The sequence below is a fragment of the Phyllostomus discolor genome, chromosome 1 (genome assembly GCF_004126475.2).
Source record: "Phyllostomus discolor isolate MPI-MPIP mPhyDis1 chromosome 1, mPhyDis1.pri.v3, whole genome shotgun sequence".
NCBI classification, from domain to species: Eukaryota; Metazoa; Chordata; class Mammalia; order Chiroptera; family Phyllostomidae; genus Phyllostomus; species Phyllostomus discolor.
In genome coordinates, this window is record NC_040903.2 from 21,814,201 (window position 1) to 21,835,198 (window position 20,998).

Genomic DNA, 20,998 nt, shown 5'->3' on the forward strand with positions numbered 1-20,998 from the left:
GAAACGACATACACACAAAGATGGATTTCCCACCTGTGCATCTCACTGTTCTCAAGGCTCTCGGGTCCTATTCCCTCTAATTTCTCTACGTATGGACATCCCTTTCTTCCAGACCCATGGCCCACGAAACCTCATGCAAGAAGCCTTCCTGGGTTCTTCCACAGGCCCTTCCAGAACACAGAGGAGCCCCTCCTGGCTTTGCCATTCCCTACCACGGTGTCCTTTTTAAACATTCCTTACTGCTCTCTCGGATAACGAAGGCATTTTCTTACCCATCTGTATATCACTCACGGCAATTCCGGTAGGCTGTAGAAAATCCCCCATAAGTAACTATTAGGTATCTAAGGTTTTTAAAAATTCCAATTTTATGTGTCAATGAAAAGTTAAACTATTAAAAAGAGTGTTTCACCCTATTATAATTCTTTTGATGTGATAATCCAACCCATATTCTTAGAAAACATGTATCGCCTGCTTAGTTTACTAAAGTACACTCATTATGTGTGAAGCAATCTCTGAAAACTATAAAATGTAAACTTACCTTCTCATTATTGTAATAAGAAATGCTATGGCCATCAAACTTCACCCATCTCTTCTGAAACATACGTTTTCTGTAAAACATAGGAAATTGTTATTTTACATTTAAGCACCATGAACTTGAATTTAAATACTGTTACAGTGGCAATGTAACTGCGTTGAGTACCTTCCCATTTGCTGTTAGGCAACACAAAGAGCACTAGGCTATGACGATGCACAGTTTTGGCAACAGTACACAAAGGGAAAAATATGCATGAGGACACTTTCCAAGCAGCTGACATAGGCATTTAAAATAATGACACTGTTAACAGCGTTGTCACCACGTCTGTGCGGCTGAGTGCAGAACAAAGTGTTGTGACACACCCTGTCATTGCACCCATTTCCCTTGAAGCAGATAATCCTTTAATGAAGGTCACATTAAGTTTATAGCGTTTACTTTACCTTTCTTTTTGCTCAAGTAACAACACTTTGTCAATTGGGTTATTTTGTCAATAATTTACATAGATCAATTATTTAATTATGACCAAATAAGCTGAAAAAGCACTGTCTAAACACAGAATGAGTTACAATCATCCCAAATTCACTGAAGCATTTAGATTTTTTGAAAAAAAAAAAGATATGAAAGGCAAATGCCATTTAAAATAGTTGCTAACATGAGAAACAAAGTAAAATGATATAATCATATGTTTCATATTTAGGCTTAAAAGAGAAAAAGTTTTCTGACTATGTAAGGGAGAAGTGAAGAAAACCATTTCTACTTGGACTTTTTGTTCTGCTTTATTTTATTTAGTTCTCTTTCCTAAAGACTGACAATCCTAAAGGTTTTGAATATCCTCCTCTCTCCCTGTCTCGCAGTGTGGACTGATACAATCGAAATGCTTTTAGCCTTTAATAAACTTTTTTTTAAAAGCCACTTCTAAACAAATAGATAAAGACAGCTATCTATCTCTTCCCTTCTGCAGTGTTCTGACATGTTTAAGGCAAGGAACTGGCAGAAGGTTCGGCAGTGTTCAGAAGATTTGGAGATAGAGAAAAACTTCAAAATGTGTGGAGAATTTTTCTTCTGGGCTTTTTCTGAGCCCCACACACCTACTTCTCAGCAAGCCTCCCACACTGACCCCAGGCCAATTTATTCCGCTTCAGATAAAATTAGAGAAGATCAAATCAGAGGGGGGAAAGTTTCAAAGTTCCTCAGTGCAGACATTTTCACATATAAGCACTGAATTATGAAGCAATAAGGACACACAAAGACCTTAAAATCATTTAACCACAACTAACTACCCAGCCCTCTTCCCATCTCATTCTCTCAGCTTTCTGCTTCTTTTTTAACTCCTCTTGGTCTGCTATGGGTTTTCTCAACACTGCAACACACAGCTGTGTTTCAGAGATCTGATTTTTACTTCTTCCACCGATCCAAGGTTCTCCAAATTCCCAGCATCAAAATTAAAAAGTAAAGAATTAGCGAGCAAACACACAATAAGAAGACATTCACCAAAATCACCCTGCATTCATTTGCTGTCGATCTCGGTCACGTAAAGGCAAGGAAACACACCTTTCCACACAATTTCAGCCGTAATTCCATAAACCAAGCTTTGCCTTGAGCCCCACCTACCTTCCATTGTGAATAGTGGTAAAATAAAGCTCAGAAACTTAAAATCTCCCATTTTATTATAAAAATAACCAACATCTATGGGAGATAAAGGCCACAGAACCTTCCATTATCTCTCTATTCCCTTTGCTAACTACTCCTTATCTTTCAGAGTTCTGCCTGGACCGTCTACACAGGCATTCCTCCCCTGATAAGCCGGTTCAAAGCAGATCACAAAACTGATTCTCCCTCCAAGCGCTGCCTCCTCTTCCTCATAGCTCTTAAATATATTTGCCTACGTGCTCAATGTTTGTCTCCCGCACCAGTCCTTCTGCTTTACAAGGGCAAAGTTCAAGAACATTTCATGCTCTACCGTATGATTAGAAACTAACACAGACACAAAAAAAGGAGTTGTTGAAGGAGTGAGTGACATGATTACGTGGCTGGCTCCTTATCCTTGAGATCACAGCTCAGAAGTCATTCCCTATAAGTAAATTTCCTATTTCCCTAAAATATCCTATTCCTTAAAATACCCAATTTCATCACACAGATCCTTCAGGCCTCTGGGCCTGCTGCTCCACTTTCTTTAATCAGACTTTACAGATTCTGTAATCATATACTTGTTTTTGCTTCACCCATCTCCCATGACAGATATTTAAATACCTGAATATACAAACGATTTTTGTTTTATCAATGTAAAACCAGCAACTGCCACAGTTTCTGGCACATAATATGTGCTTAAGAAATATTTAATAAATATATTTTCACTAAAAAAAATCCAGTTTCCATTTTATATACAGAAAAAATAAACACTACCAAAACACTTCACCTTTAATTTCATTTTTTTGCTTTTTTTCAAATTCTAAAGACCAGATTTTCATATGATCATATAAAAGCTTTGTAAAACTAATTTATTATTAAAGAAAAATAGCGATGCACAAAACATGAAAAAATGATCATTAATTTCCATGTAATTTTAAAATATATTTTAGAGTTAAACATTTTTAAAATGTATTTATTTGGTACTTTCCTATTTAAAATGCAAGTTAGACAATTTAAGATGTTCCTAAAACCAAATTTATATACGCAACCTATTTTTCTCATCAACACTGTCAATATTCAAGCGCCATATTTTGCCATGTATAATCTGCACTTTTTGCCCAAATTTTTGAGGGAAAAATAAGGATGCACATTATACATGGGTAGAACTGATTGTGTACCTAAATAAATGTTTTTAATTCTTTTACTTATGCTTATACATTAAAAGTGTAACTCTAGAAAGCGATGATGAAATCCATATGCAAAATAAGACCCTGGAATACGATAATCAGTTTTGTTTCTAAATATAAGTAAATAAAAAGTTGAATTAAAAGATTAAAATGAAAGGCTTTTCTTCCTGAAAGTCTGGACCACAAATGTGGGTGCACACCCTACACAGGAGCAATAAGAAATTACATTACACGGGAGCACATTGTACATGGCCAAAATGGTGGCTATGCTCTGCATGTGAACTTCAATACCAAGTTCTAATAACTGGTTACTTAAAGAACTGACACTTAGATCCTTTACACAGCATTGTTCTCCTTTCTATCGAATAAAAACTTTGATTCAATATTGATAAAACTTACAAATTAATCAAAATTTCAACTACATTTTAAAAGAGCTTCAGAATGATATGTTTCTAACTATCAATATACAAATTTAAATCGATATTGGTGAATGTTAAATTTTTTAAGAGTTTTTTGAGCAAAGGTTAAATATTTCTCTCATGTATTTATAAAAGTCTAGTAGATATTAAACAATGAATTCTACTAGAATTATGTAAAATTAATGTACCACATATAATTAGAGGTTGCTGAAGTACTTTAAACATTTCTTTCTAGTATAAGATGCCTTTTAACAGTTGGTTTTGTTTAGTAAACACTAAATAAAAAAAGACAAGGTATGAAATGCAATGTTGTCTACTATCACATGACACAAATGAGATCTGAAATAATTGTGAATTATTACAGAGAGATATTAAAGCCTTAGTCAATTAACAATTTAGTAGGCACAGTAACTTTGGTAATAAAAACAGAAAACACTTCTATAGTGCTTTGTTCTGGGCACTGTTGCAAGCCATATACAAATATTCATTCATTTAACCCTCCAAACAACCGCATAAGTAATATTATTATTCCCATTTTACAGATGAAGGTACAGAGGCACTGGCAGGTTTAATAAACTGCCCACATCCTACACACACACAGCAGACAGACTTTCTGGGAATCACACCGGGCGTCTATGCTCCTGGCCACTCCCCAGACCCGACCAAGGACATTGCATAGCGAAGCGCTCTGGACCTCCCTTCGAGCAGCTGGAACATCTGACCTCTACCCATTTTATACAGGAGTTCAATTTTGCCAAGTCCTTCTGAATTCCTTCAGGAAAAAAGGTAAAGCAGACAAGAAACACACTAGCCTAGGTTTTATCCTCTTCTGTTTTTAGGATTCTGAAGGGAAACATTTCTTTAAGAAGCCTTTTTAGAATAGCTGCAGTGCTACTGAGTGGGTTTCTCCCAACTCTCCCCTTGAGCCCGGGGAGGGCAGGTGGTTCCAACTTTCACAAACACAGCCTCACCACCTGGGGTCCGTTTTTGTTGTCTGAAAGTTGTGCATCTTAAAAATTCTTTTTTAACAACAGTGTACATACAAACAATTAAATCTCTATTTATATAATGCTCACACAGAGGCACTTCTGTTTAATACTGTTCTCACCTTTCAGCAGACTTTTTTTTTTACAGATTCCACGTTATAGCTTTAAAAAAATCCCAAAATCAAACAAGCATGCTATTAAATTTAAGGTAGCAGATGCTACCAAACTGTCATCTCTAAATATCACCCAGCCCGAATGAACCTCAAAGGCACTAAGTCAAGTTTATTGTTTTATTAATCATGGTACTTAGACCATCACAAACACACTTCTCAGTCATTCTAAATAATATCTAAGGGCAGAGATGCCGACATGCTTTACCAGATGTACCTGCCCTGCTTGCACAGTCCTGCAGCATTACAGGCGCACTGTATCTCATTCTCTGCTCCAACCCTGACTACACGCAATGTTTCAGAACTACTGTAATTTCCAAAAGTATAGATTTTTACTTACCTTTTTACCTACTCTTTTAAGATCAAGGCTTTTAAATGATGCAGTATTAGTTATAAAGTATTTTACAAATATGGGTCCATGGAATTACTGTATTTCTATAAAAGGAATGCAAATGCAACTTTTCTATTTTGAAATGCATCTCCTCACTTTTAAGCAAACCAAAATCAGTTTCTAAGATTATACACACGAAAATAAGTTGGGGCCATTAAAACAAAAATCAAAAATTCTCTGAAATCCAGCTTCTTTTTCTGCTATACCTAACCCTTCATTTTTTAAAAAAAAAAGTTATTTAATGTAAAATTTCAGGTGCTGAAAGGACTTTGGAAAGTCAATAATAAAGCATGAATATTTACGTGACTACCACTTTTTACAGTATTTACACAGACCTTAGTGCTTACATGATATGATATATGAAAAACTATGTTAAAATAGTCACACCTCTTCATTTTATGGAGTCACATCCTATTTTTAAAAAAATCCAACATTATTAAGCCCTGGCTGGTGTAGCTCAGTGGATTGAGCGTGGCCTGCAAACCAAAGTGTTGCAGGTTCGATTCCCAGTCAGGGTACATACCTGGGTTGCAGGCCATGACCCCCAGCAACCGCACATTGATGTTTCTCTCTCTCTCTCTTTCTCCCTCCCTTCCCTCTCTAAAAATAAATAAATAAAATCTTAAAAACCTTTAAAAAAAATAAAAATCCAACATTAAACCAGCTGCTAGTTAAGATGATCAATTAAAAGTTTATGCTTACCTCTTCTCCTCCCAAAACTTCAAAGGATTCTTTAAAAAAGTAAAAATAAATACCTACAAACCAACACTGACTAGAGCTGATGATAGTACCTATATTTAGAAACTGGGAAAGCAGAAGGAAGGACAGGAACAGCCTTAGGAGGCTTCCGAGAGCAGACAATTTACCCACAAAATCTAGGATCTCAGCAGGTGGAGGCACCAAGTGACTCTGGAAGTGACTGTGAAGGGCAGCGGGATGCAGAGGAGAGAAGACTGGTCGAAAGACAGTTTGACAGATAAACGTGTGCCCTCAGGACCACGGGCCAGGATCCCTCCCTCACTCTGCACGGCAGAATGCCACAGTTCATTCACTGGAGAGGATGACACAGGGGTCTCTGCAGGGGACACTCAGGGCTGAAGGCAGGGGACAGTGTTAAAGAGAGCAGAATCACAGCCTTGTTCACAGTGGCCAGGGCATGGAAACGATGGAAGTGCCCCTCCGCAGATGAGACGGTACACGTGTACAGTAGAATACTACTCAGCCATAAGAAAAGATGAAATACTGCCATTAGCAACAACGTGGATAGATCCTGAAAATATCACCCTAAGCAAAATAAGTCAGACAGAAAAAGTAAGAACCACATGATCCCATGTGTGGGATACAAAGCTGAAAGCAAAAAAAGGCACAAACAAGACAAAGGAATTCACAGGCACAGATAACAGGATGGTGGGCACCAGAGCGAAGGGGGTGGGAGGTAGTAAAGGGTAAAAGGGGTCAAATACCTGGTGACGAAAGATTTGACTTTGGGTGGCGAACACACAGTGCAATATACAGATGGTGTATCATACAAGCATTCACCAGAAACCTACATAATTGTATTAACCAGTGTTACCCCAATAAATTTAATAAAAATAAAAAACGGTAAAAATTAAAGGAAAGTCTATGTTGTAAATATTTACACTTAGAGCCCACTTCTCCTACTAAGCTCCGAAACAACTGTTTACCAGTCTCATCGCCCTCAAGAAGGGAATTCATTTAAAAGACAATGGCATGAGGAGTCTCCAAGGAAACATATTAGTAAAGATCTAGCAAGATCGTCTTATAAAAACAGACATCAAGACCCATCAGAGCCTGTTCCAATCAGCTTTGTAGTATCTCACGTTAAAAGATGAACAGCCCCGGATTAACAAAACATTTGAGGAAAACTCTAAGGTAAAAGAAGAAAAGAAGCCCCAGCTCCAAAAAAAATGGAAACAGATTCTACAGGAATAGAAAGCTTCAAAAAAATATTAATACCCTCAGAGTATATTAAGAGAATACACTGTATCCATGGAACCATAATAGTATACTACAAAAAGAACAGTCAAAAGAACTGTTTTCCATATTAAATATAGGATAACAAAACACAACAGCGGGTTCAAAAATGCAACTGAAGAATCTTCCCAGAAAAAAAAAATGAAAAAGCTACACTGTATCAGCATTTCGATGCAGGGAGTCCAATACCAAATTCCCAGGAATTCTAGAATTTCTATATTTAATATGGGCTTACTGGCTTCTGTGTGACCTGACTCTGAACCACTGTCTGGGCTTTGACCTTGTCTGGGTAGTTAACCTTTGGCTTTTTTTCCTTTGCCCTCGTCCTCTCTTCAGCCTGATCATGCAGGTCCCTGGTGGTTTCTCCCTCCTCGCCCTAGCACCCTACTTGCCTGTCCCATAAAATAGCGCCAGCTAAGCCCTGCCATCGACCTCACGGACTTCAGTGCCTGCAGATATCACCCACGTCAGTGCACTTTCACGCCTTCTATTCACGCCTTCTATTCACGCCTTCTAGCCAGAAAAGTATTTCATCTAAACAAGCCAGTTCAAAATGTACCCATTTCCCAAAGACCAACTCAACGGCTGCTTCTCACTACAAGGTCTTTGAAGAAATGTTTTCTCAGCCCCTGTTACCTCCTGATGCTGTACTCTATGGACCTGACCTGTCTGTACCAACTGTTATACTCCTTTAGTTTTATTTTTAACTTCCTAGATGCAAGACAGGCAAAAGACAAGCAACAGATGCACCCCACTTATCTTTGTATTCCTCCATAAATTCTTACGCTAGGGTGCATTTATATTGCTTAATCAGGCTCGTGTGTTCAACTTCTGCTATTCTGGGCTCACATACCACCCAATGCTTCTCCATGATTAAAAAATTTATATTTTAAAAAGAAAATTTAGCTGAATAAGAAATAAAGTCCTAAAATATCTTGTCAAGTAAAACATGAATTCCTCGAGATACACAGTCTGTCTGGAAAAAATCCAGCCATTATTAATATCATGAGAATGGTTTGCGGGACATCCCTGTAACCTGGCAGTCAAGGAGAGGGGGCTGGAATGATTCCACATGCATGAACAATGACAAATTCACTGCACTAGTCAGTGGGAGCAGTAGACACCACTGAGTGAGCATATATACTGGGTGGCCGTCACATTCAAAATGACAGAGAGTAGAGCAGCAAACCTGCATCAAATGTGTGTCAAGCTTGAACATTTGTCTGAGGAAACTATTTGGATGATTCAGAAGGCCGCAGCTACGGGCAACTGGTGATGGGCAGCTTCATCACAACAATGCGCCTGCTGATGCATCAAGTCTGGTGCAGAGTTTTTTAGTGAAACATCAAATCACCCAGCTGACTCAGTTTCCCTACAGCCCAGATATGGTGCCCTGGGACTTCTACCTTTCCTCAAAACGAAAATCACCTTTGAAAGGGAAGAGATTTCAGACTGTTGATGAGATTCAGGAAAATACAATGGGGCAGCTGATGGGGACTGGGAGAACTGTGTGAGGTCCCAAGGTGCCTACTTTGAAGGGGACTGAGGTGTCCCTGTCCAATACAAGAAACATTGTACATGTATCTTGTATCTTCTTCAATAAATGTCACTGTTTTTCATATTACATGGCTGCATACCTTCTGGACAGACTTTGTATATTACAGTTTTAATAAACATGCTCAGTGTGTTATGCTGAGCACATACATCTTTAGAAAATAGCAAGTTAAAGAGTTTCCTATAGCAGGTATTCTGGGGTATTTCAATATGTGCATGTCCCATAAAAGATACAGAAGTCACACCGTTTTCCTTTCTTACAGCAACTCACAGGATTCTTCCTCTGAGTTACAAATTTGGAAAATGCTGGAATAATTATATTCTATCTTTCGTATTTGCATCTATTCAGATTTGCTGAAATGCTTGAGCTTATTAAGTTACAGCTAGAAAAGGACAGAGGAAAAGATATTTTTTATCCTCAAAATTCAGTGAGTATTTTAAAACAGGTACCGTTTACTAAGTTTTCATCTGCTTTCCCTATTTGAAACACTAATAAGAGACCCAAGTTCAACATTTTATCAAGTTTCTCCCATACAACTTTGTAATCCAATAGAATCAGGCTACATCATAATTAGATCATTCAAATATTTAAATAAACTTCATACTTTAAGCTCAACTGGAAAATGTTTCAGTATTTCTTTAGTTGCATAACAGAACACAATTACATTCTTATTAAATACTGGGTGGTTTTCACATACTGTTTACTAATTCAGAACTGTCACTTCCATTTCAAAAGCAAATACAGACTCAATCATGTGAAATAAATCCAGATTATAATTTGATTATGTTAATGTCACTCATGACTGAGGACAGTTTCAAACAATATTTGGAGAAGGACAACCGGGTGTAGCTGTTTGTTTTGAAACTGTGTTTTGACAACACCCACACACGTGTCTCTAAGGAGGAAAGAGAACAATGGAAAGAAGGAGCCCGCTGCTCTGGTCACACACACCAGCGTCACCCACAGCAGCCGCAGATTTCGAACCAATATCGTGTTCAGAGCTCAGCTTTACAAAATCCGTATAAATAAAATTAGCTGTTTCAGAAAATCTTCAAGGAAAACACCATGTCTAATGCTAGGGGTTTTGACTGATTCATTCAACAACAAATATTAAACGCATCTACCACGTGCCAGGCAACGGTCTAGCCACTGAGGATACCGCAGTAAACAAAAGCCAATTAGATGCGGTCCCCATGGAGCGTAAATAACATAAATCATACAGTACAGAGCCCCATGGGGAAAACTAAACTAAGGGAGTAATGAGGTGGTGAGGGAGGGGCAGGGAGCATTTTAAATTTGGAGTGCAGGGCTTCAACGCAAAGGAGACATCACAGCAAGAACTGGAGGAAGGCAGGGCACGAGCCCTGGGGCCCTCCGGAAGAGCATTCCAGGCAGAAGGAGCAAGCGCAAAGGTCCATGAAGAGGGCTCCTGCTTCTGATTATTTCTACATTTGACAGACGACTAGCAAGTGGTTTTCCTATTTTGTGATCTATCAGGTTATAATTTTCTATCTGGGACCCAGGGGAGATGGAAGCAGCTCATAGAAGACTTTAGCCATCCATCTAACCTGTTGTGTGCCTCTATGGCGCCCAGCCCACATCCGGCCCATTATCTGTGTATATAAAGTTTTATTGAAACAGCCTCATTCATTGGTTTACACATTATCCAGGCTGCTTTCACACCACAACTGCTGAGTTGCTGATGTCTCATACCGGTGATGTGGCTGTAACGATTAAAATGTGTATTATCTGACCACGTACAGGAAAAAAAATTCGCTAATACCTTCTCTCAGAATTCAGAAAGATTCTACATCACTGCTACCTGCACCGAAAAGACATGATCACAAGTTAAACACAGCTCGGTAACCTCTGCGCAACCGAGGGGTAGGCATCATTTTGTCTGATTAACGAGCATCCTGAACTCCCTCACAATTAGAGGCCTACGGTGTCTAATTAGGAAGAGGAAAAATTCTGACTCTACTGCTGACCTAATATGTGCATGCTTCTTGGCCAGTTATACGCATTTCTTTCCAGTCATAGCAATATAAGCATGGAGAAGAATTTTTTTTCTAATTTCTTGGTGATACAACAAGCTCCTTGGTTTATTCTCCTATGTCCATTCCTCCTGGTATGCAGGAGAGAAGAATTTTAAGCCAGAAAACTGAATTATTTCCCCTAAAATGGAAAAACATAAATCGAGAAAACTTGAGCACCTAACCTTGGGCAGGCTCGGAACAGAGAAGATGGGAAGTCAGAGTTCTGACAAAGAGAAGGGGAAATGCTCTAACTGTCCCCGAGGTGCCCAGTAACAGTGAAGTTGCTCAGTGCGCCTGCGGCATAAACTCACCAGCCCTGTAAAGAGCAAGGTTCCACCCGAGATTACGGAGGAAACCACGGCTGCTGAGGGCTCTGCACCCAGAGTGTGCTAAATCTTCCAGTGATATTTTCAGAGAGTGCTGATCTCCCTAAACACTTAAATTTTACAGAAAACGAAAGATTTCAGACTGTTCTGGCTCACTCTTCATTCCACCACTGTGTATACTTGAGTGCTGACTTATTATACATTTGCTCTTTCACTGTGCATTTGCCAGTAATACTGGAGACTGGTGAAAAGCAGACACAGCTGATTGACTGCTTGATCATCCTAATGAAACCAGAAAGGAGTGAAACAAAATAGAGTAATTGATACCAAGAAGCACTGTGCACCTAATTTGCTAAAAGGACACAATCATATGACATATTAACCATATAATTAAAAGCCATAAAAAGTGGTGATAGGTTTTTGACTTCTAAGAAATGTAATTCGTAAAAAAATAAAATAAAATAAAAAGAAATGTAATTCCTGTTCCCACTAGTCAATTGATACTTATGCTAATTTTTTGCTAATAAAGTTTATCTTAGGTCAAACCAAGGCTTTCTAGGAATGATGCACATTTGGGGGAAATAGGAGAAAACCAGCACATTGTAGAGATCCACCACATAAATACTTAAACATGAGAGATTTAACCCCCAAATAATTTGCTAAATCATGAGGAATATTTCAAATAAATATTTCAAAAAGACATCTAAAAAAAAACCAAGATGCCAGGAAGCAATTCTAATTAAACATAATCCCTTCCCAAAGATTTCTCAGTACTATAAAATCCTTAAGGGACAGAAGTTTCTTTGTAAACAGAAATGATAAGTCCATTTTAAAAGTATAATATTCAAGGGATTCTGACCTCCTGTGCAACATACAAAAATCAAAACAATATATCAATATCAGTGAAGCCCGAAATCTAACAATGACATACTTTCCCTTAGCTACAATAAGCCTTGTATTCCCAAACAGAGCACTGTTATGAGATGAGCAAAAGCCAAACAGCGTGGGCTGAGTAATACCAACTCAATCTGTGCTGTTTTTCTTTGCTACAAATTGGGACAGAAGAGCACACATTTTGGTGCAAAGTTAGAAACTAACCTTAAGGTTCCAGAGGTGAAATCATAGCTTCTAGTTTTAATGTGCTACGCAGAACCTTAGCCAGCATTCCATTTAGCACATTCCACACGCTCCTCCTATGTCTCAACAACAGCATTTGCAGAAGCATGTTGAGAGTCCTGAAAAACCGTATCTGTGTGCATGGTAGGCAGGGGTCGGGGAGGGGGAGGGCAACCTAACAGGTTTAAAAATGGATTAAGCCAGAATTTTTGAAAACAGGCTACCTCTTCAGATAATGCATACATACATACCCTTGAGGACACAGTTTGTCCAGCCATCCCGATTTAACCTTCCTCGCAGAGGATCCATAAAAACAGGCGTAAGGAGATATTGCATTTGAGGAAATGGCGGATGAATCAGCATTTCCACTTGTTGAGCTTAATGGATAACTGTGCCTATTCACAGGGTCCAAATTCGATGCTTTTTGAGTCCTCGATTTAGATGCCTTTGAGTTTTTTCTTCTTAGACTCTGAAAGCATTCTTCTACTGTTGAATATTCTGAATCTGAAGCACAGTCTGTCGGGCAATTGTTCATGTCCTTTCGAGGTATCCAAATATCTTCCACTTTGTCTTCGCTTATGTTCTCCTTCCTGTTATCATATATGCTAAGCGGAAAAGAATAGTGTAAACATGTGGAAGTGCTATCTGTCATTTAAGCTACTGGTTACTTTTGAAATTTATAAACAACCCATCACAGAAATTAAAGACCAGGATAAGCTTAGAATTCAATTAATCCATCTGATAATTTTTTAAACTCTTCTAAATTAAATACCAATGTCTCATTACCTAGGACATACCTGAACACTGCTGGACATAGTGTATTTTTTCTTATGTCTCATTGAATCTCATCTGCTCATTTGGGGGGTGAAGTGTAGGAGGTAAGGATGGAGACTGGCTGTATTCTTTGGATCACAACCTAAACACCTTCACCAGCACTAACAAGTGGACCCTGGGCAACACTGTGAACAACTAACTTAGCTTTTTGAAGATCCTTCTTCTAAACTTGTTGCCTCTTCTTTGACTCTCCACTAACCAACTGCACGGACCCTCTGCTGTGATGTATCCACCACTACATAATAGAACAGGGAGTACATCCGACTGGTGAGACCTTTTGTATTATTCTGTCATGTTAATAAGCAAAAACCCTACCACACTGCTAGCCAGAAAATGAGAAAGGACCAGGCTCACACTAAGGAGATAAAAGCTGGGTAGCATACAATATTTGCTGGAACCCCTTCACGACAGCTAAGCATAGAGCCATAAATTTAAGGAATGACAAAATGTAGTCACTGAGTAGCTTATGTATAATAAAACTCATTACAAAGAAGTTTTCTTTTTCCTAATAAATAAAACATATGCTTAGGGGTCAAATTACATCCTTCTGGATATACTGTTCTAAAAACCATTACTGCCTTAGAAAGTAATTTAGCCTGGCCCCTTCCACATTTCGCATTATAATAGGTCTCTACCAAATGTCTGCTGAAGATATACAATTAGTGTTTTAGTGTGTTCTTAAAGTTTTAGTATTTTCCTTAAGTTTAGTTTCAACATAAAGAAACCTACAGCAGTGTTAGCCTTGGAAAATAAAACATAAAATACAAGACAAAATGAATGTTAAGTAAGGAACCAGTATACCAAGCCCTAATAAAACAGAGAGAAATAAAATTTATGTTGGTGCCTTAGAAATTCTGTTTAATTTCATGTGTGATCCACATAAGAGAATAATTGTCAAGCCACTCATCGATGCTGAACTTTCAATAAAAAGGTCACTCGATGACATCTATAAAAATTCTGCACTTCACGGAGCGACATTTTTTGCACGGCCCTTTCTCCGTCAGAACAACGTAACTTCTAACCCTTAAACTGCAATCACGGTCACCACATCTCTGTACTCTGGGGAGCGAAGGGTGGTTTCAGTTGGAGAAAAACCAAAAAAACCTGCTACAGAATAGACCTGATTCGCAGACTCTAAAATCAATTATTAAAATTGATTAAAATTGAGGTCTGCTATCAACCCATTTAAAAATAAAAGATTTGAACTTACCAATGTAAACTATTTTCTTAGAAACTTAATATGAGCAAGAAGACAACACTGTATAACATTTTATTCGAAAGAATTAATCATCAGTCATGACTCCATACCTTGATTTAACAAGGAAAGAATTTCTTTCAGTAGCTGTTTCTCCTTTGAGTGTGTCTTCGTGGGTCCAAAATTCATTCTTTATACACTTCTTCTATTAAGAAAATACATACGCTTTTTTAGGAGTTTGATATTCTACAAAGATCTACAATATCTGGGTTTAGTTTTATTCAGTAAATGTCTAATGAGATCAGTTTTCAGTAAAAACAATTTAATTAGGGAAACTATTAAACAGTAGCCTTTGGATGCCTTTTCCAACTTAATAACTCATCATTTAAACTAAGAACAATGGAATATGCTAACCAAGAATAAAATTTATTGACTTTGACTTCCCCAATGCTTTTTATCTCCCAACTCCCCTTTCATCATGGTCAAGAAATAAAATAGCAGAAGAGCACAAGGACTAAAGAGAAAAGACTAACTGAGAAGCAGTAATTAAGATATGTAAAGTAGAGCCCTGGCTGGCGTAGCTCACTCAGTGGATTGAGAGTGGGCTGCAAACCAAAGTGTCGCAGGTTCAATTCCCAGTCAGCGTGCATGTCTGGGTTGCAGGCCATGACCCCCAGCAACCGCACATTGATGTTTCTCTCTCTCTCTCTTTCTCCCTCCCGTCCCTCTCTAAAAATAGATAAATAAAATAAATCTTTAAAAAAAAAAAGATTTTTTTATATCCAAATACAGTTCAAAGTCTGTATTTGGATATAACACAAAGCAATACAAGGGACCTGTTTTTGTTTTTTTATGGCTTTTTTCCTGCTTTTTTTAAAAGTAACTTCTCTTGCAGAAAACTTTGAAAACCCACTGACCTGTATTTCAAACTAATGATGTGTTTTTGTGTATACACTTAAAGATACAAATTTACCATGATTTTACTGAGCAGAATTTTACTGACTGAAAATTTCATTCTTCAGTATAACACATTCTCCAAACATCTTACAGGAAAATGAAGCACAAAATATAGTGAGAAGAGTAAATAAATAATATGGGAAAAAAATTAAAATGTATGGAACAAACCTTGGAAGTTTCTAGTCCCTGGAAGAGAAAGGTCTCTCCATAAGGAAAGATGGAAGATGAATTCTCCTCATTTGAATCTTTTTGGGGGGAATCATAGGATGAGAATGGAAAGATGTGAATAATGTGAAATATTGTTTTAAAACAGGCATGTATTTATTTTAAAGCAATATTGCAACTTAAGCTTAATTCTCTGAGAGTCCAAAACTATGCTTATAATTCTTACCCCAATTAAACCCACCCCACGGTCTTCCTGAGGCAGCACTCACTGTGTGCACCCCGCACTTCACACAGGACGTATGAGTATTCCTTAAAGTGTGGCGTCTCTCCCTCTCTCCCTCTCTCCCTCTCTCCCTCTCTCTCTCCCCCTCTCCCTCTCTCCCTCTCTCCCTCTCTCTCTCTCTCTCTCTCTCTCACACACACACACACACACACACACAGGAAGTTGTCATGGTGCCGTTTTTAATGTTAATTCCTAAATGATGGTGTTAACAGAACAAAAATTAATTCTATTATAATTTCCAATGAACTATTAAAAATTGATTAACATGACAACTAGGTATTATATCACCTAAAATACTAGAATCCATTTAAGAGAATCCCTCTAATTCCAGTTTCTAATACATCTAAAAATAAATGATTTCAAAAGGCTTTTTACTGTCTTTGAATTACACCAGTCTACAAGACCGAAGTCTCAACATCTGCGTTTTCTGACACGGCAAAACAATTTTTAAAGGTTTTAAAGGTAGCCACGTGTTCACCATCTTATTGTTGAGAAGAATGTTCCTGAACTTGCAGAAGCCAAATTTTCAAAAAGAAAAAAAGCCCCTGTCAATGATCAACTTACCAGAGTAATGTCAGCCCTTTCCTGTTACCATGGCAAAATCACTTTCCATAAATCTGTTCTGTTGCTCAGACTGTCAGAAACCACTTAATTCACTTAAAATGCCTTCAACTGGGGCTAATGATAAATGAAGCCTGTACCAAGAAAATCTTTTTACATCACCACGCACAAATTTCCAGGAGTCTGCGTGTACAGTACTGGCTTTTATTCACTCACCTTTAAAACTGTCTGAGGGACTATGAACCCTAGCGGACAGTACTCCCATTATCCCTACTCCCCAGGCGCTGCCTTCTCAGTCTCCACGCAGGCACCTTCAAGACTATCGAATGCGTGCTAACGTACAGAGACGTGAAATGCTGAGACTCACTGTGCTGTGTCGCAGATTTTCCAGTTGAGGTAGCAACATTTCTTCTCTCCCGGAAATAGCTTAAAGCAAAGGGAAAAAACAGGTTAAAATAGGTACGTCAAAATACATAAGTTACTATCTTAAGTAAAGTACTAATTACAGAGACACACATTCTTTGGGGTAGAAAAACCCAATACTGATAAGTGAGTTTAATTTTAAATAAACAGAATGGCCAAATTCCACAAATACATTTTTTCTAAATAGCATAAAGGAAGAGATTTCAAAGGATTTTACAAGTGTTTGCTTCTCATAGTTATAATTCACGAAAGCAAACATTTTCCCAATGCCTTTATGAGCATAAAGCAACTTCAAAACCTCTGTCCATACCCACCTGAGAAAAATTTTCTAAGTAGATTTCAGTATATAGGTAGTGTTTTTGTCATTAGCTTTATAATACTGAATAAAAAGCTTCTCTGGATCTGTGAGCATAATACGAAAATACGCAAATACACAAGATCTGATAGTCTTAGAAGAGAGACATCACAAGTAATTAATTAGAATACAACCCAACAACAACGACAGAGGAAACAACCGTGGAAGCAGAGGGTAGTGAGTATCTAACTACGATATGAAAAAGTTCTATCTAGTTTGTCACCTGAACGGAAGGGTCTGGACTCTGCCTTTAAATAAATATCTGTCCAAGTGCCCTGGCTGGCATAGCTCAGTGGATTGAGCACGGGCTGTGAACCAAAGCGTTGCAGGTTCTATTCCCAGTCAGGGCACATGCCTAGGTTGCAGGCCATGACCCCCAGCAACCGCACATTGATGTTTCTCTCTCTCTCTCTCTCTCTCTCTCTCCCTTCCCTCTCTAAAAATAAATAAATAAAATCTTTACAAAAAAATATATCTGTCCAAGTAACTACAAGCAAGTAAATAGAAAAAGAACTGAAAGATCATTCTTTGGAAAGATCAATAAAATTGATAACTCTCAGGGAAGGAAAATAAGAGAGACAGAAAACCAATAAAATACCAATATCTGGAATGAAAGAGGGGATATCACTACAAATCCTACCAACAGGAAAGGGGTAATTGCAGGTTACTAAGAAAAACTTTATGGCAATAAATTCAACAATTAAGATAAAAATGGAAAAATTCTTTCAAAGATACAAATTACCGATTATGACATAAGAATAAATAGAAAATCTTGATATTCCTATTTCACTAGAAAAATTGACTTTAGCAATTAATGGCCTATCCACAAACAAAAATCTATATCCAGATATTTCACTAGTGAATTACACCAAACATTTCAAGAAAAATGACACTAATTCTACAACAACTTATTTCAGAAAACAGGGAAGGAGTGGTCACTTCCCAACTCACTCTTAAGCCCAGTATTACTGATAATAAAACTAGTCAAAAATAAAACTACAGATAAATGTTAGATAGATAAATAACCCACAAGAACATGAATGCAAAAATCATTAACAAAATATTAGCAAATTAAATCCAACAATATATAATAAGGAAAATATACTATGACCAAGTGAGAGTTACCCTACAAAAGCATGAAAGATGTATAAAAATCACCCTGGCCAGCATGGCTCAGCTGGTAGAGGCAAAACAAAAGGCCGCTGGTTCGATTCCCAGGTCAGGGCACATGCCTGGGTCGCAGGTTCAGTCCCTGGACAGGGCACATACAGAAGGCAGACATACAGAAAGAATGCAGAGACAATCGGTGTTTCTCAACTTCTCCTTTTCCCTCCCTTCCACTCTAAAATAAAAAATAAAGATAAATTTTTGTAAAGATGTATAAAAATCATTAAACTGGGGAGGGTAAGAAAGATACCTGTTCCCCTCTGCCTTGCACACTAAGGAGGATCTCCCTGGAAGGGTCACAGGACACAACTAGGACTCCCAGGGAAAGGGCAGCTGGTTGGACTTGCTTTCTGCTTGAAGATTTCCCTGGGACTAGGGAGACCTCCACAGGAAAGAGATGAGGAAGGAACCGGCTCTTGCAGCCTAGTTCTAATCTCCCAAGACTCACTGTCCAGCGCAGTCCCACCCAGCCCAGCTGCCCAGAGAAAAGGAGCAGGAATTCACAGAAGAAGCCCAAGGCAAGAGCAAAAGCAATCCTTTCGCCCAGACAGTCCACTGTATCAGGCAAGCGTGTGGGAAACAAAGGGCCTCACCTCAAGAAGGCATGTCTAGCATCATATGCCTTTTCACAATTATGTGAAATGGTTAATTAGTAAAGAAATTACGTTAAAAGCACTGGCCACAAAGAAACATTTTTATGTGGCACATGCAGGAATAAACTAAACATCATTTAGATGTTATTTGATTAGAGAGAATCTCCAATGGCATAATCCATGATTTTATTTTAAATGGCACATTATAACACTTCTGAAACTTGCAACTGCTCCTTTTCGCAGTTCTGGGGAGGACCACAAGTAAGTCACTTTCTCATTTTATGATCTGAGCCCCACCAATGCAGAGCTGCCGTTTTCTGCCATAACCAAAGAAAAATGTTACAATGGGCGACCTGGCTAGGACACAGCTGCTAAGTTACTTACTACTAATTTAACATTTCTTCAGTTCTCATTTTCAAGGCCTCAGAGTCACAATGGAACATCCAGCCTTTCCGTTTATGAAAAAATAGTGCATCTTCTTTAAAACGTAAGCCAACTGTTTCTTATCTGAAGTTACCCTGTGGCTCCCAGAAGGGTTCCGTTCTGGCAAAGACGCAGCTTTAATGTGTGTACTCATCTCAGACCGCTCTCAGTTTACTTCTTTTCATTGTTTCAAATTAGCAAAAGAATTTTAAATCTCCAGGGTCATACAAAACTTAGTGATCTTCTAACATTCCTGAGAAATACTGCAATTCTTATACAGACATACCTCCTGTTACTGTGCTCAGCTCTTCCTGTTTCACAGATGTTGTGTTACCTACAAATGGAAGGCAAGATCCTCCACCAGAAAAAAAGATTCTGACTCACTTTACACTGGTGCTCTGGAAAGGAACTTGCATTTTTTTTCTGAGGTGGGCCTCTATATGCAATCAGTATTAAGAATATTTATTAGCCCTGGCTGGCATAGCTCAGTGGATTGAGCTCGGGCTGCGAACCAAAGTGTCGCAGGTTCGATTCCCAGTCAGGGTGCATGCCTGGATTACAGGCCATGACCCCCAGCAACCGCACACTGATGTTTCTCTCTTTCTCTCTCTTTCTCCCTCTCTTCCCTCTCTAAAAATAAATAAATAAAATCTTTAAAAAAAATGGAATCTCTCGATTCCCTCAGCAAAGCTTTAAAAAAAAAGAATATTTATTAAGTGAGTGGTTTAGAAAGCAGGTTCTGGAGTCAGGTATACTGGAATAAAACCCAGGTAGGTCACGAGCCTTGGGATCCTAGGAAAAGTAACCTAAGACTCAGTTACCTTGTAAGAAACTGCATGAATATTACCTACTTCACATGGCCATTGTGAGAATTAGATAACTCATGGAAAGTTATAAACCAAACCAGCACCTACATCTTTCATAAATGGCACTCCTACTATTCATTTCCTAATAAATACTAGGCTCTGCTGCGGGCGCTAGGGACGCCAGGGTAGACAAAGACATTCTGGCCTCTGCCCTCAAAGAGCTGCTCTAATGCCAGTTACTGAAATTAACACAGTCTTGTAAATTGCCATGTTTTCTCTTGCAAATATTAAACTTCCATGTTTTCCCTTAAAAATACAACCAGAATTTCACACTGTAATTACCAAAGTTGCCTAAGACCAAAGAACAGAGCGGATGGGGGAGGGGGTGGGGGTGGGGACCGTGGGAGTCTTGCAGAAATGCCAGCCTCCAGCCAGTGCAAGAAATCTGCAATAGCTTTTAGCACCCAGCAGTAACAGCCAAACTCACAGCCTCGTGCCTCCCAGCAGAGAGACAAGTGTTAGTTTTTAGTGAAAAAAAAAAATATTCCACATCAACCCTACAGAAAAACCACGACTATTTTAGGTACAACTTGAAGAAACTGATAAAAGCTCTCTCTGTGGGAAGGAAGCAGGCTCCTCTCAAGCTCCACGGTTACCTCACGCTGCCAACCACCTGACACTCTTTTAGGGCTCCACTTTAGAGTTCCCATCTCCAGTGGACCTGGTTCATACTGCACCGTCCCCATCACTTTATTGGACTTCTGTCTCCTATGCCACATTTCAAGCCCCTTTATTCCTCTCTGAAAAAAGAAACAACAAACCCAAAATGGAGTCACCCATGCTAAGCCCCACAAAACCTAACCCAACTGCAGCGTCATCCTCTCCCTGGGA

At 38.5% G+C, this 20,998-nt stretch overlaps 1 protein-coding gene across 4 annotated transcripts in view; it reads right to left on the reverse strand.

Moving 5' to 3' along the window:
• The window catches only part of ARAP2 (ArfGAP with RhoGAP domain, ankyrin repeat and PH domain 2), a 158,648-nt gene that overhangs the window by 121,264 nt on the left and 16,386 nt on the right, over nt 1-20,998 (reverse strand). For 3 of the 4 annotated variants that reach the window (XM_036019666.1, XM_028507603.2, XM_036019655.1), the window contains exons 3-7: nt 16,708-16,766; nt 15,500-15,576; nt 14,488-14,579; nt 12,597-12,950; nt 539-608 (exon numbers count right to left, since the gene is read on the reverse strand). In XM_036019666.1, coding sequence (XP_035875559.1) covers nt 539-608; nt 12,597-12,950; nt 14,488-14,579; nt 15,500-15,576; nt 16,708-16,766 — 652 coding nt within the window. The remainder of the gene's footprint in view (nt 1-538; nt 609-12,596; nt 12,951-14,487; nt 14,580-15,499; nt 15,577-16,707; nt 16,767-20,998) is intronic. The other variant, XM_036019658.1, reaches the window with a different exon arrangement.